At 34.0% G+C, this 14469-nt stretch overlaps 1 protein-coding gene across 5 annotated transcripts in view; it reads left to right on the forward strand.

Moving 5' to 3' along the window:
• The first annotated feature begins 7308 nt into the window (after positions 1 to 7308).
• The window catches only part of LOC113662366, a 64356-nt gene continuing 57195 nt past the window's right edge, over positions 7309 to 14469 (forward strand). Inside the window, exons 1-2 of one of the 5 annotated variants that reach the window (XM_047818134.1) lie at positions 7309 to 7665; positions 9461 to 9529. Coding sequence is in view for 1 of the 5 variants with exons in the window: in XM_047818139.1 (XP_047674095.1) it covers positions 12718 to 12766 (49 nt within the window). In the remaining 4 variants the exon portion in view is untranslated. Of the gene's footprint in view, positions 7666 to 8756; positions 8842 to 9460; positions 9530 to 12671; positions 12767 to 14469 lie in introns of those variants that run through there. The other 4 variants (XM_047818135.1, XM_047818132.1, XM_047818133.1 and 1 more) reach the window with 4 other exon arrangements.

Consider the following 14469-nt stretch of genomic DNA (forward strand, 5'->3'; position numbering starts at 1 on the left):
AATGTAAATTTTAAATGTATAAAGCAGATTCTGTATCAGATACCAGGTTAAGAATCATAGGCTCTTGAGAGCTTCTGCCATCATGCTGTTGTGTGAGAAGTCTGCAAAAGAAGTTCTTCTTTGTGACTTTGACTTTGTTTAAAAATAAATGAAGGATAATTATTGAATTGGACCAAATTGATTGTGTATTTCTGACCTAGCTTTTGTGAAATTTGCCTAATAATCCTTCTAGTTTGTTACAGATGTTAAAAAGAACACATTATTGATTATAAAGGATGTACACAGTGTTGAGCGTGGAGTATTACACAGTATGCTCTGTGTATGGAATAAAAAATGTCCGTTACCTGAAGCTGTGAGAAAGAGGATGTAGCCATTTTCCCACCAGCCTCCACACTGTCTTGACTAGACATGCGGTCACTGACATGCTGAGTGTCTCACACTGGCTCTGAAGTGCCACAAGAGTAGGTGGATATTTCTGCGTGTGGTTTTGTAAAAAAAAAAAAACTGCCAACAGATAGCTTCCTGTTTGCATGTGTGAGTGTTGTGACAAAGTGATGTATGACATACTATTTGCAATAAATATCACTGTTATATGAACATTTTTTACTCTGGTTAGCCAGGGATCATTAAAACATAGTACCATACATAACTACCATAGTCTGGATCCGTGTTTTCCCCTCAGTCTGTTAAAGGTGTCCTTGCTTACACCTGTGTCTCATTTCTCCTGTGTTTATTCTGTTTCTCAATTTAGTTGCTTGGTGTTTGGTTGTTTTTAGGCCAGACTTTTTGGGCTATTATAAATTTTGCTGTTTGTTATGTTGTGGATGATTTCAAACCTTTTTGTGAATTTTTACCTTTTCCTTAGAGAATCTGTTTCTGTTGAATTATTTCTATGGATTTTTAACTGACTTTGTTTTTGTCCTTTGCACTGTGGAGCTATTTCTGACTTTCACAATGCAGACCCAAGTTCAACTCCTCACTCCGAACACGATCTGTTCCTATTGTGTTATATTCACCTTCATTATGTTAGCTAAGTTTATTGTTCCCTATATTCGCTTTATCTGTTAATCATTAAAAACTACTGATGGCTAATCTTGCTAATTATATTTTCAGTATATGTGACATTTTGTATCTTCTGTGTCCCATTCTTGAGGTTTACCATTTTCTCCTTTTTTTTTTCTTATTGTAATCTCTCAGGGTTACATGTACATGCCGAAACCATTCAACACAAATCACATATCGAAATCATGTATGTCACAGTATTTACAGTATCTCACTGTATCATGGACATCTTTCACTGGAAACTTCATTTACTCCTGTATAATCAGTGGTATAGATTTAAAAAATGAATGTTTGTATGTTTACTAATCTAGAGCAAACACATATTGATATAATAGTTCATCTAAATTGAGAAATGCTACTTTTTACCTTTAATTCTGCTTTGTAACACAAGATATCGCCAATTAGTCACTAAGCTGTAGCTCTCTAATCAAAGAATAAATAAAAAAATTTATTACAGCTTTGTCCCAAACACTAGAGTTCCTGTGGTTAATGTTGCAGCTCGTGCCAAATTTAGCTTTGTGACATTTTGTATCTTCTGTGTCCCATTCATGCATATATCAGGTTAAGAAATGAATGCTTTAGAAGGCTTTTGTGTAAATGGGCTACTACAGAAATCCTTGTTTGTGACTTATTAAGACCTCAAAAAATAAAAACAATAAAAGTAGGATGTATGAGAATGTGCTCGTTGAATGTGGAGCATTACACAGTATTCTGTGCATGGCATAATGATGGTTAACTGAAACCTGTGGAAGGAAGTATTCATTTTCCCATCAGCCACAATGCTGCCTTGACCACAGCCGTTTTGACATGCTGAGTGTCTCACACTGGCTCTAACATGAGAACACCAGTTATATGCACCACTGTGTTTTTATCAACATCCTGTCAACAAAATGTTATCTCTCACAGTATAAATCACCCAGCTATGGTCCTGTGTTTGTAGCGCCTCCTTCAGGTCACCAGGATACCGCGGCTGAATGGACACCCAGGTGAGTTAAACTAGAGGAAACGTGGACCAGTACTTCTAGGTTCACAGGGAGCAGTGGTGAGAGATTAAAAGAACAGACAGCCAACACAAGTAAGTTTGAATTTTGTTGAAAGATTTATATAAAGAAAAAAGATTAATTCATTTAATTTATCAACTGTTTCTCTTTCAGGTAAAACGGAGATAATAAAAATAATGGTGATCAATAAACAACAATGAAATTACTGAATGAATTAAAAAAACAATTAAACTGGGCTCTAAGTTTTTCTTATGAGCTGTTACTATTCCTCTTTAATCTCCTTTTTAAGGCGTATTGCTTTTTAAAACTAAGATTGTCTTTAATTTAAGTGCCAAATTAATATTTTTTTCTTTTTCCTTGTTGTTCTAATTATTTATTTGAACTGGTGTTAGATTGTAAGTTCCTTGATTAAAACCTACACTGGTGTATATCAACTTTAAACACTCAGTGTGTGATTCAAATCAACAATAAATAAATCTTACATTTCAAATGTATCACCCAAAATACATCATCTTTAAATCGAAACAATACAGGTATTGAATAAATGACAAAAAATACAACAATTCAACTTTCTATGTGTAGTTCAAACACCAATAGGTTCAGTATTCTATTTAAACACCTGTTTCTGAATTAAACAGGAAAAAACAATCGTCCATACCGAACGAACCGTAGATGTAACAGTCCAGGCTTCCTTCTGTCGTATTGAACAGAATAATGTGGACAAAAAGAGAAAAACAGTTCAACTTCAGTTCACTCACAGTTTCTTGTTCCTCCGTCCGGGAAAACTAGCAGTAAATCCGCTGAAAACGTTCGATGGTTGTGTTGAAATAATACAGTAGTTCGCTGTGAGGCTTCGCCATTTCCGACGAGGTGATGAGCTCTGTACTGTACGTGTCATCGCCGTGTTCACATTAAAAACACTCTAAAAACAAAATGAAGTTCAGTTCAAAGGTTAACAAAAGTCTTTCAAGACGTTTTGTCTGGTTTTCGCTCACAATCACGGATATATTTTATCAGAATCTTTCTGCTTGCATCTTCTCTCTTCTCTCTCTGTTTGTGCGCGGGTCGCTCTTCTCATCGGCAGTGAACTCCACCTCACATTTTCTTAAAGGAACCTCACTTAACTATGTAGTACATGTCTTACATTCACAACATATGAAAACATCCAGAAAAGAAAACATACTCTATAATGATCACTTATGAAAAGTTTTAACTTTGCATTTATTAATTATTTTAGTAATCCCTGAGGTTTACCATTTTCTCCTTTTTTCTTATTGTAATCTCTCAGGGTTACATGTACATGCTGAAACCATTCAACACAAATCACATATCGACGTCATGCATGTCACAGTATTTACAGTATCTCACTGTATCATGGACATCTTTACCTGGAAACGACTTCATTTACTCCTGTATAGTCAGTGGTATAGATTTGAAAAGTGTATGTTTGTTTGTTTACTGATCTAAAGCAAACACATATTGATATAGTTCATCTAAATTGAGAAATGCTACAATTTACTTTTAATTCTGCCTTGTAACACAAGATATTTCCAATTAGTCACTAAGCTGTAGCTCTCTAATCAAAGAATAAATTAATAAATTACAGCTTTGTCCCAAACACTAGAGTTCCTGTGGATAATGTTGCAGCTCATGCCAAATTATGCTTTCAATAAATTCACTAAAATCACATAATCTTATTATTATTATTATTATTATTATTATTATTATTATTATTATTATTATTATTATTATTATTATTATTATACAGTAAGTGATAAAAAAAAACATATTCAGAAATGAGAGATGACAGTGGTTGTTGTTTCCTGAAAACCAAAGCATATAAAGAGAGACACTCAGTCAGTGTGTCAGTGTGTGTGTTAAACACTGAGGGACTGGTGTGTGTGCGTGTGTGCGTGCGTGCGTGCGTGCGTGTGTGTGTGTGTGTGTGTGTGTGTGTGTGTGTGTGTGTGTCCGTCTGTCTGTGTGTGTGTGTGAAGGTGATGCAGTAAGTTATAAAATTCGTTTTCCAAAATAAGGTATGACAGTGGTTGTTGTGGTTTCCTGAAAACCAAAATGTAGAAAGAGAGACACTCAGTCAGTGTGTGTGTGTTTCATACTGAGTGACTGTGATGATGAAGTGCTTATATCTTTTGTATATTGTGTTTCGTGTGGCTGCAGGTGAGTGAAATTATTTTTTATTTTCTATTACAGAAAGGAGAGAGAATATTATCCAGTTCTTAGTTCAGTTGCTTTGTGTTTAGTTCATGAGGTTTCTGTCCAGACTGGGTTTACAGTAGGCCTGAGTTAAACCCAGTTCTCAAAAATTAAACCAAACACTGTCAAATGTTTATTAATTAGAGAATTAACAACATTAACAAGTAATTTATTAGTGGTTTTGTATTTTAATGTCATTTTTACTGAAATATTATATTTTTAGACCAGCATGCTCTTCTAATGAAACTGTTCAAAAACGTGTAAACATACACAACATGCCTTGTGTTATAATGTTCTTATTTAGACCTGTTCAGATTTGATCATGTAAATGTATATATAATAACTCATATAAAGCATAGTATAAAAGTTATTTCCTGTAACTTGTAGGTCATTTCTTCACTCTGGTCTTAGCTGTAAATAGATGTGTGTGAATTTCACACCTTTTTCTGTTGTCTCTCTGTCACTGATGTCGCTCTGACCACCAACTTCACTTCCTGCATTACATCATATTTAGAGTTTTTATTTTTTACAATTAGTTACAAGCATTTAACAACACTGTGTTAACATTTTCAAAACTCCCAACAGTGGTATATTTGCACTCTCCTATATATTACTTTTCATTTGACACAATTCAGTAAAATCAATTAATACATTTCTTTAAATTATTTTTTTTTGTATAAGTAAATAAAGTTTTTATTTTTTGCCTGTAAGTAATTGTATAAACAGTGTGTTCACATTTAGTAATAACAGCAGTCTTTTAATAAAATGCATTTGTCTTACAGCACAAAGAAGTAGAAATTGATGTAATTGCTTGTAAACAACAACAAAAAACCACATTGTTTTCATTATTATTATTAAACAAAAGAAAGGAACAAAATGAGTATTTCAACTGAGGAAACAGTTAGGACACCCTGTGCCATAATAGCTAGTGTTTGCCCTTTGGCTGAAATAACTTCAATGAGACATTTTTTGAATCCATCTGCCAGTTTCTGACATCAACTGGAAGAAAGTTTTCTCCACTCTTCAATGCAGGATTCTTTCAGCTGTGTGATGTTTGAGGGCTTTCTTTCATGCACAGTGTGTTTCATATCACAACACAGGATCTCAATAGGATTTAGATCTGGGCTTTGACCTGGCCATTCCAGAAATCTTAGTTTTATACTTTTCAGGGAGTCCTTGGTGGATTTACTGGTATGTTTTGGGTCATTGTCATGTTGCAAGGTCCAGTTCAGCTCCAGCTTCAATTTAACTTCAATAGTTATGAAAATATTATTAGAAATACAATCCAGGGTTTATATCCAGTATTTCCAGGATTATGTTGTTGAGAGAGATTTTACTGGTGTTCTGGTAAAATGAGTTGTTTTGAGGTGTGTGAAGTGTTTTGATGGTTATAGTGCATTATGGATGTGAGGTTAACTGCTGTAATGAGCTGCACACTGGTAAAGAGCTTTGTAACAGTTACAATAGTATTGATAAATGCTTATAAGTTATTATAAAACTACTGGAAACTGATCAGCTTAAAGAAATCTGCACTGTGTGTTGTATTGTTCTCTCCAAGTGGTCTTTATTTTCAGATGTAGCTTTAACATTGAGTCAAAGCAAGTGGAACAAATACACACATGATCACAGGATAGTGTAACACACACAGTAGTTAGGAACTGGGCTGAGAAACAAGAGATTCAGGTTTTGAGTTCAGCTGATGATGTTCCACTACTGACCCTGTGTGTTTAAGTAAACCTCTTAATGACAAACTGGACAATTTCTTCAACCTCATGGCTTGTATTTTTTTTGCTCACCATCAGCTGTAAGCTTTATATTGACCGGTAAACCTTTATTAATCATACCAATACTAAGATATAGAACAATTATAAATAAACAAAATATGAACAAATAACATAATTATCTATTTGCTGGATGTACCAATTCTCTATTTATCACTAAATATGTATTTATCTGTATATTTTTTTCACATGAACTAATAATTCTTAATTAGACTGTTTTTTGAAAATGACGTTCTATTTAAATAATTATTTCTCAAAAACTACAAAATATATTTGGACAATTCTGGTACCAAAATAAAGATAACACTTGTCAGATTACTTCATATATTGTTATTAAATATATATTAAAAGTTCCATAAATCTCCATAAATCTATTTTATGACATCTCAGCATTAACTGGTTCAAGATTATTGATCTATTGTGTATCAGAGATATTAGAGAGAGGTTATAGTAGTGGCACACACTCCTGTGCCAAGTGGGTGCATGTTGGCACACCTCTGTATATGAGTTTTCTCAGCTACCGAACTATAAAACTTCATTTAATTGATTTATGTCATTATAGGAGTTCATTAAATCCAAATCCAACAGTGTTCAGTTTGTTTTGGTAAATAAACCCATCATTACATACATTACAGTTGTCCGAAAGTAATCGTATAATCGGGTCAGTTTATCATGAGGGGGGTCAAAACTTCTAGCATGATTTTGAAAACACACCTCTTGTGTTGTTTTAGCCCACCTCGGTTCATTCATTCATTCATTCATTTTATACCGCTTATCCGAACTACCTTGGGTCACGGGGAGCCTGTGCCTATCTCAGCTGTCATCGAGCATCAAGGCAGGATACACCCTGGAGGGAGTGCCAACCCATCTCAGGGCACACACACTCTTATTCAGTCACACACACTACGGACAATTTTCCAGAGATGCCAATCAACCTACCATGCATGTCTTTGGACCAGGGGAGGAAACCAGAGATCCCGGAGGAAACCCCCGAGGCACGGGGAGAACATGCAAACTCTACACACACAAGGCGGCGGCGGGAATCGAACCCCCAACCCTGGAGGTGTGAGGCAAACGTGCTAACCACTAAGCCACCGTGCCCCAGCGCAATTTAAAAAACCAAAATAAAGCAAAAGAAAATCCTTTGGAAAGCTGAGATGGTGCATTTAAATGTCCAGGGGACATTTCCAAATTTATGAATTAAATGTACTGAAGAATACATTTTCTTTAATAGTTCATTTGAAAATATTGTACTTCATGTTGTATTCAGTAGATTCTGAGTGTTTGTATGTTTGTGTCTGTAGGCTGTAATCTCACTGCTCAAACTAAATATGAATTCATTGGACATCCTGGTGGTTCAGTTCTGTTACCCTGCTCCTGCTCTGACCTGCACACCAAACCTCACACATTCACCTGGATGTCCTACAGAACAGGACGTCTGAATGACATGTTAAATGATGAACACTACCGTGACAGATTTCAGCTGTTTAATAACATTTCTTCTGGTAATCTGTCTCTGCTCATATCTGACCTGAGACTAGAGGATGATGTAGACTACAGGTGCATCACTGAGAAGGAACACAGAGACATGAATATTAATGTTAAAGGTAAATTATTTAAATACACAATAAAAGTTCATATTTAATGTAAAATCATCATTGATCACACTTAAAATGAATTATAGGTACATATGTAATAAAATGTCTACTCCATTTACCATAACTGAAGGGAACTAATTCAGGAGTTATATAGTGACACATCAGGATTAAGTTATAAATAGCATTAAATACTGATTATGGTATCAGACTTGAACTTTGGACTGGTGTTGGATTGGATTTGTGATATTATTCAGTCTAAACTATTTATTCTCATAATATTGTAGTGTTTATAGAGCTACATGTCAACTGACATAACACATAAACAGTAGTTAAGACTTCACTAGACATTACTGTCAACTTGTTGAGTTTTTTTTATCTTAATATCTGATGCATCAGAATAAATTGTAATATGACATTAAAACCAAACTCTAATTTACAGTCAAAGAAACTCTACATAACACACTAGACCTGGTTTTATATTAATTTAATATGAACATTGATGAACACAGTCTGTACATCAGCTGATACGTTAGGAAGTCTTTTTTACATGTCTTTATAAATATTGATTTAGGTTCATGTCACTTATTATTAGGAGTTTATTAAGGAGCCATTTAGCCCTATGAAGAAGTCCTTAAAATAATGATTTAACATTTTTTGGTTAAATTTATTTCTCAGTACTTAGTTCACAGTTTTAAATATTTTCACACAGTGAAAACAACAGTGGTCTATGTGTACTGAATTATGTATCACTTTTCTTTACTTTGACACAAAAGGGATAAAGAATAAATATTTTCAATATATATAAGTTAATTTAAAAATAGTGTACTTCATATTGTATTCAGTAGATTCTGAGTGTTTGTATGTTTGTGTCTGTAGGCTGTGATCTCTCTGATGATAAACATCAGGTAGTTATCAATGGACTCCCTGGTGGTTCAGTTCTGTTAACCTGCTCCTGCTCTGACCTGCACACCAATCCTCAGATATTCACCTGGATGACTAACAGAACAGGACACTGGACTGACGTGTTAAATGATGAACACTACCGTGACAGACTTCAGCTGTTTAATCACATTTCTCCTGGTAATCTGTCTCTGCTCATATCTGACCTGAGAGAAGAGGATCAGAGAGTCTACAGGTGCAGCACTGGATTGAAGGAATACAGAGACATCAGGATTAATGTTAAAGGTAAAGCATTTAAATACTCAATAAAAGTTTATATTTAGTGTGCAAACAGACCTGAGAATTGGTACATCCAGAGGTTGTGGGTTCGAGTCTCGGGCCGGCCACAACTGAGGTGCCCGTGAGCAAAGCACCGATCACCCCCAACTGCTCCGGGTGTGTGTTCACGGTGTGTGTGTTCATTGCTGTGTGTGTGCACTTTGGATGGGTTAAATGCAGAGAACAAATTCTGAGTATGGGTCACCATACTTAGCCGTATGTCACTTCACTTCACTAAAAGCTTCAGAAGGTGTCAGTCATTTTGTTTAATCTTTATGTTTTGTTTTTATTTACAGTCAGAGAATAAAATATAGAAATATATATATGATATCTTTGTCAATTTACTCAGTCTTTACGTCAGCTGACACTTATTACACTTTTTAAATCTTCATGTAGGTTCATGTCAGTTGTTGTTTATGTAGGTGTCATTTTACCTCATTAACATGACCCTAATTTTGTTACCTTTTATTTTTAAGGAGGTTTTTACAGACATCGTTTCATTAATAACTGAGTGTGAGTGTCATGTGCCATATTACTAACAGTGATTAAAAACAGACCTTACATTTAATAAGGTTTGTCTTTTCAGGAGGAAGAAGAGAAACTTCAACACGCTCAGGGAAAACAGACAGAAGACCTCCATCAGAACAGCCTCCAAGTAAAACAACAAACTCTCCACCTGCATCATCCTCAACAACACTGGAACAAGATAAACAACAAACTCATAGCAGCCTCCTATTTTTCAGAATTGAAAAACATATCTACATTCTTACATTAAATTATTTTAAATTAAATTGTTTTACTGTTCTGTTTGTTGGATATTTGAAAGCATAAAGACACACACACACACACACACACACACACACACACACACACACACACACACACACACACACACACACACACACACACACACACACACACACACACACACACACTCATGTGTCACTGAGTTAACTGTAAACTTTTAAATGTCAGTCACTGAGTGTGAGTCAAACAGAACTGCAGCCTCCACACTTTACTTAATCACTTCAGACAGTAAAATATTGTTGTTAACACTAGAGATGTGATTTCTGAGGGTTTTTTTCTCTTCACCAGGAACATGCGGAGAGAACGTGATTATTAAAGGAAGTCCGGACTGTAAGGGAAAGCCAACAGATCAGGTTAGCAAACATAAAATTAGTTATAACAGATCTATTTCTACCTTTAGAGCTTTTGTTGTATTTGTGATACACTGCAGGTAACACACATGACCCACACATGCTTTCACTGAACACTGAGTTATAGGAAATGATCTTCTGCTGCTTCCATCAGAACAACATATGGTGTAAAGAAAGAAGTCAGATTTGGAGATTTGTGTCGTCTTTACAGGATTTTACCTGCTTCTTGAAGTCACCAGCAAAACCCACAGAATTTGTGTAATATGTGTAATTTTCCTCTTCTGTCTTTCCACAGCCTGAACCTGATCTTGTCACTTTCTGTATTAAATAATACATTAACACAGCCGGAGCAGCTCAGGTCCAGATTTACACTGGAGAGAAAACTGAGTACACCAACATTATAACAAACTAATCCAATGTAAATATTCTCAGATATTATAGAATAATGCTGAAAACATAATAAATACACACCGTGGTCAAGCACAAGATTCTATCTGGTGGGATTTTTATGTGTTTAATTTTACTGTTAAAAAAGGGAAAAGGTTCCAGATAATTACTTCATATTCACCTTCATTCATCTGCATTCACTTTTTTTGTCAATCATTGAAACCTCTGATGGATAAATTTGCAAACTATATTTTGAGTGTTTATTTTCATTTTTCTCATCTTATGTGTCCCATTCTTACATATATCAGGTTAAGAAATTAATGTTTTTGTTTAAATAGGATTGTGTAAGAAGTTCTTGTTTGTGAAATGTTAAAACCTTGAGCAAAAATAAAAAGAGGAGGATTGTTGAATTTGCATGGACTGAATGTGTTTTTCTAATAAATAATTAATAAAATAAATAAATAAGTAAATACAATTTTAGATCAATACAATAATTTACAATATTTAAACTGAATCTCACAAAGGAAAGAATTTGTGGTAAATAAATAGTGTAATATAATAAATATGACATTTGAAGTCTACCAATCTTCCAGCTATTTGTTATTCATTAATGAATAACTAATTCCTTTAACTGGAGCACAAAGGGATCATTAACTCAAGAAACCTGTCAATGAACAACATTATTATTCTAAGTGTTAAGGCACCACCTAGTGGTCAAGGTAGAACATGGACATTTACATGTGACAAATTCAAGCAGAATTCTTAAATGTTTACATTTACATGACATTGTTTACAATTACATGTTGCTGTACTGAGGTTATGGTATGTGTGAAATTCTCTAATTTATTTGGTCACGTGGTGCTGATTAGTTTTCTATAACAGCAGCACTAACAGTAGTGCTGGTTGTAATTGAAATCACAGGTTTACGTTAATGCTTTATGAACATTTACCAGCTAGTAAAGATGGTCTACAGGTTTGAGCTCTGACAGTATTTTGTAGATGAAAACCGCTCGTTTTATGATGTTCAACAAAATTAATCGTAACTATAAACTAATAAAATGATTTCAATCTTTATTCTAATGAGTATAAAATACTGCAAAGAAATAGCAAATAATTAAATTGTACAAGAGCATAACTTTCACAAAATTTACATTGATACTGAAACAAAGAAGAGTCACAAGAAACAGTTCCCTGTCAGACCAGCAGAGGGCATCTCTCTTGTTTATTGAATTTCTTCCTTGGTTGTTCTACTGATTATCTGTACACACCTGTCTTGTGTTTAATGAGGTTAATATCTGTTGTATTAATGATGTTGTGGAGTTTTGTTTTGTATCATTCTTGCAGTTCAATTCTTTAATTTTTGTTTTCTTTCTTTCTTTCTTTCTTTCTTTCTTTCTTTCTTTCTTTCTTTCTTTCTTTCTTTCTTTCCTTTTAATATTGTTTTGACGATTCTTTGATTAAAAAAAGTATCAAAATCTGGTCCTACACCTGAGCCACAAAATCTTGAAAAAAACACAATATTAATGCTGCAGATGAATATTACTCCAAATTGATTTCAAATTATTTTATTACCATATTCAGACTTCCTCTGAGAAAAAGAAAACTAATGCAAAATGAACATGACTTAGATTTAGATCGCAAATGAAAAGTTATCTGTAGTTAATCTGTAGTTTTTTCTGCAAATTTAGGCATTTAGGCACAAGGTGGCGTTTAGTTCAGTTACTATCTTAGCAGGCCTATTATTATTATTATTATTATTATTATTATTATTATTATTAATATTATGAGTAGTAGTAGTATTAGTAATAGTATTAAGCTTGCAGTAGAAAGAATAATAAGTTATAGTATTCGATGTACATTTACATTATTAGAGTAATTATCTGTAGCCCCGCTGTAGTACAAGATTTGAGACAAAAGATGTCGCCACTTAGTCACTAAGCAGTATCTACATAGTCAAAGAATAAATAATTAAATAAAATTACCTTTTAAAAACATTTTAAAATGTAAAATATGTTTATAATTGCAATTTTACTCTTCTGAATTAATCTTACTTTTCATAATCACACATGACCAGATTCTAAGTTCTCCTCAGCTAAATGTGTCTTTAATGTGCGTGCGCGTGTGTGCCGTGTGTGTGCGATGGAGTAAGTGTTAAAATACGTATTTAAAAATGAGAAATGACATAGTGGTTGTTGTTGTTTCCTGGAAACCAAAGTATATAAAGAGAGACACTCAGTCAGTGTGTCAGTGTGTGTTTCACACTGAGGGACTGGTGTGTGTGTGTGCAGAAGAATCAGTAATGATGAAGTGCTTATATCTTTTGTATGTCATGTTTCACGTCTCTGCAGGTGAGTGAAGTTATTTTTTATTTTCTATTACAGAAAGGAGAGAGAATATTATCCAGTTCTTAGTTCAGCTGCTTTGTGTTTAGTTCATGTGGTTTCTGTCCAGACTGGGTTTACAGTAGGCTGGAGTTCAGCCCTGTTCCTAAAAGATAAACCAATCACTGTCAAATGTTTATTAATTAGAGTCTTAACAACATTAGCAAGTAATTTATTAATTGTTAAAAGCAAATAAAAATATAGTAGAAAACATATTAGAAAATTTATTTCCTGTAACTTGTACATCTCTTCTTCACTCTTGTCTTAGCTGTAAATAGATGCATCTGAATTTCACACCTTTTCTTGCTGTCTCTCTGTCACTGCTGTTGCTCTGACCACCAATTTCACTTCCTGCATTACATCATATTAAAGTTTTTATTTTTTACAATTAGTTACATGCATTTAACAACACTGTGTTCTCATTTTCAGACTCATAAAAGCTTCCTGTGTGGACTTTCTACTTTAACCATTTCTTCTATTTTTCACTTCATTACCGTCTGTACAAAAGTGTAAATGTGTGGCTCTATGAGCAGTGTTGTGATGCAGTGGGTAGCGTCGTCTCCTCACAGCTCCAGGGTCCCTGCTTCCGTCCTGAGCTCAAGTTCCCATCTGTGTGGAGTTTCTGTGTTTTGCTTTTATTCATGTACCTTTTTTATTGAATTATTAGGTAGGCTTATTGTCATGTAATGGATATACTGTAGATGCTGTAGGGACTTGGCTATGGCAGCATAACTAAAAGGAGATCCAATAGGTAACACAGGCCCCTGAGACATGAAGCAGCCAGTCACTCCACCATCAACAAACCTCGTAAAGCCATTTGTGTGAAGAGTTTTGAAAAAGTGAATATAGTATTGAGAAATATAAAAAGTAGAAGTTAAAAAAAATGTAAATACTACCTAGTAGAGCTCTGGGATGTAAAACTAAACACATGATAATCAGATCACTAAACTATTATGTAACATTAAAGTATAGTACAATCCTAAAAAAATATGAGCAAACAAAAAATTATAAAATAATTTTATTATAGAATATGTTAATATAATAATTATCTGCTTGCTGGATTTAAAATTCATTTATTTATTACAATTCAATTATTACTTATTTAATTATTTTACACAGGAACTAATTATTATTAAGTAGTCAGTAGTAGTAAAACAGACATTTCAAGATTTTGTAATTAATTTTACTCAATAATAAATATTTCCTTTAAATTTAATTTTAAAATATTCATTCATTCATATTGTATTCAGTAGCTTCTGAGATTTTATGTTTGTGTCTGTAGGTTGTGATCTCTCTGGTAATGAGACAGTAAAAATTATACAACATCAAGGTGGTTCAGTTCTGTTACCCTGCTCCTGCTCTGACCTGCACACCAAACCTCACACTTTCACCTGGATGTCCTACAGAACAGGACGTCTAAATGACATGTTAAATGATGAACACTACCGTGACAGACTTCAGCTGTTTAATCACAGTTCTCCTGGTAATCTGTCTCTGCTCATATCTGGCCTGAGAGAAGAGGATCAAGGAAACTACAGTTGCAGAACAGAGAAGGGACACAGAGATGTCATGATGTATGTTAAAGGTAAATGATTTAAATGCACAATAAAAGTTGATATTTAGTGTGAAATCATCCTTGATAAGACTTAAAATTAATTATAGTTACATAA

This window comes from Tachysurus fulvidraco, chromosome 9 (assembly GCF_022655615.1).
Source record: "Tachysurus fulvidraco isolate hzauxx_2018 chromosome 9, HZAU_PFXX_2.0, whole genome shotgun sequence".
In the NCBI taxonomy this organism is placed as follows: Eukaryota; Metazoa; Chordata; class Actinopteri; order Siluriformes; family Bagridae; genus Tachysurus; species Tachysurus fulvidraco.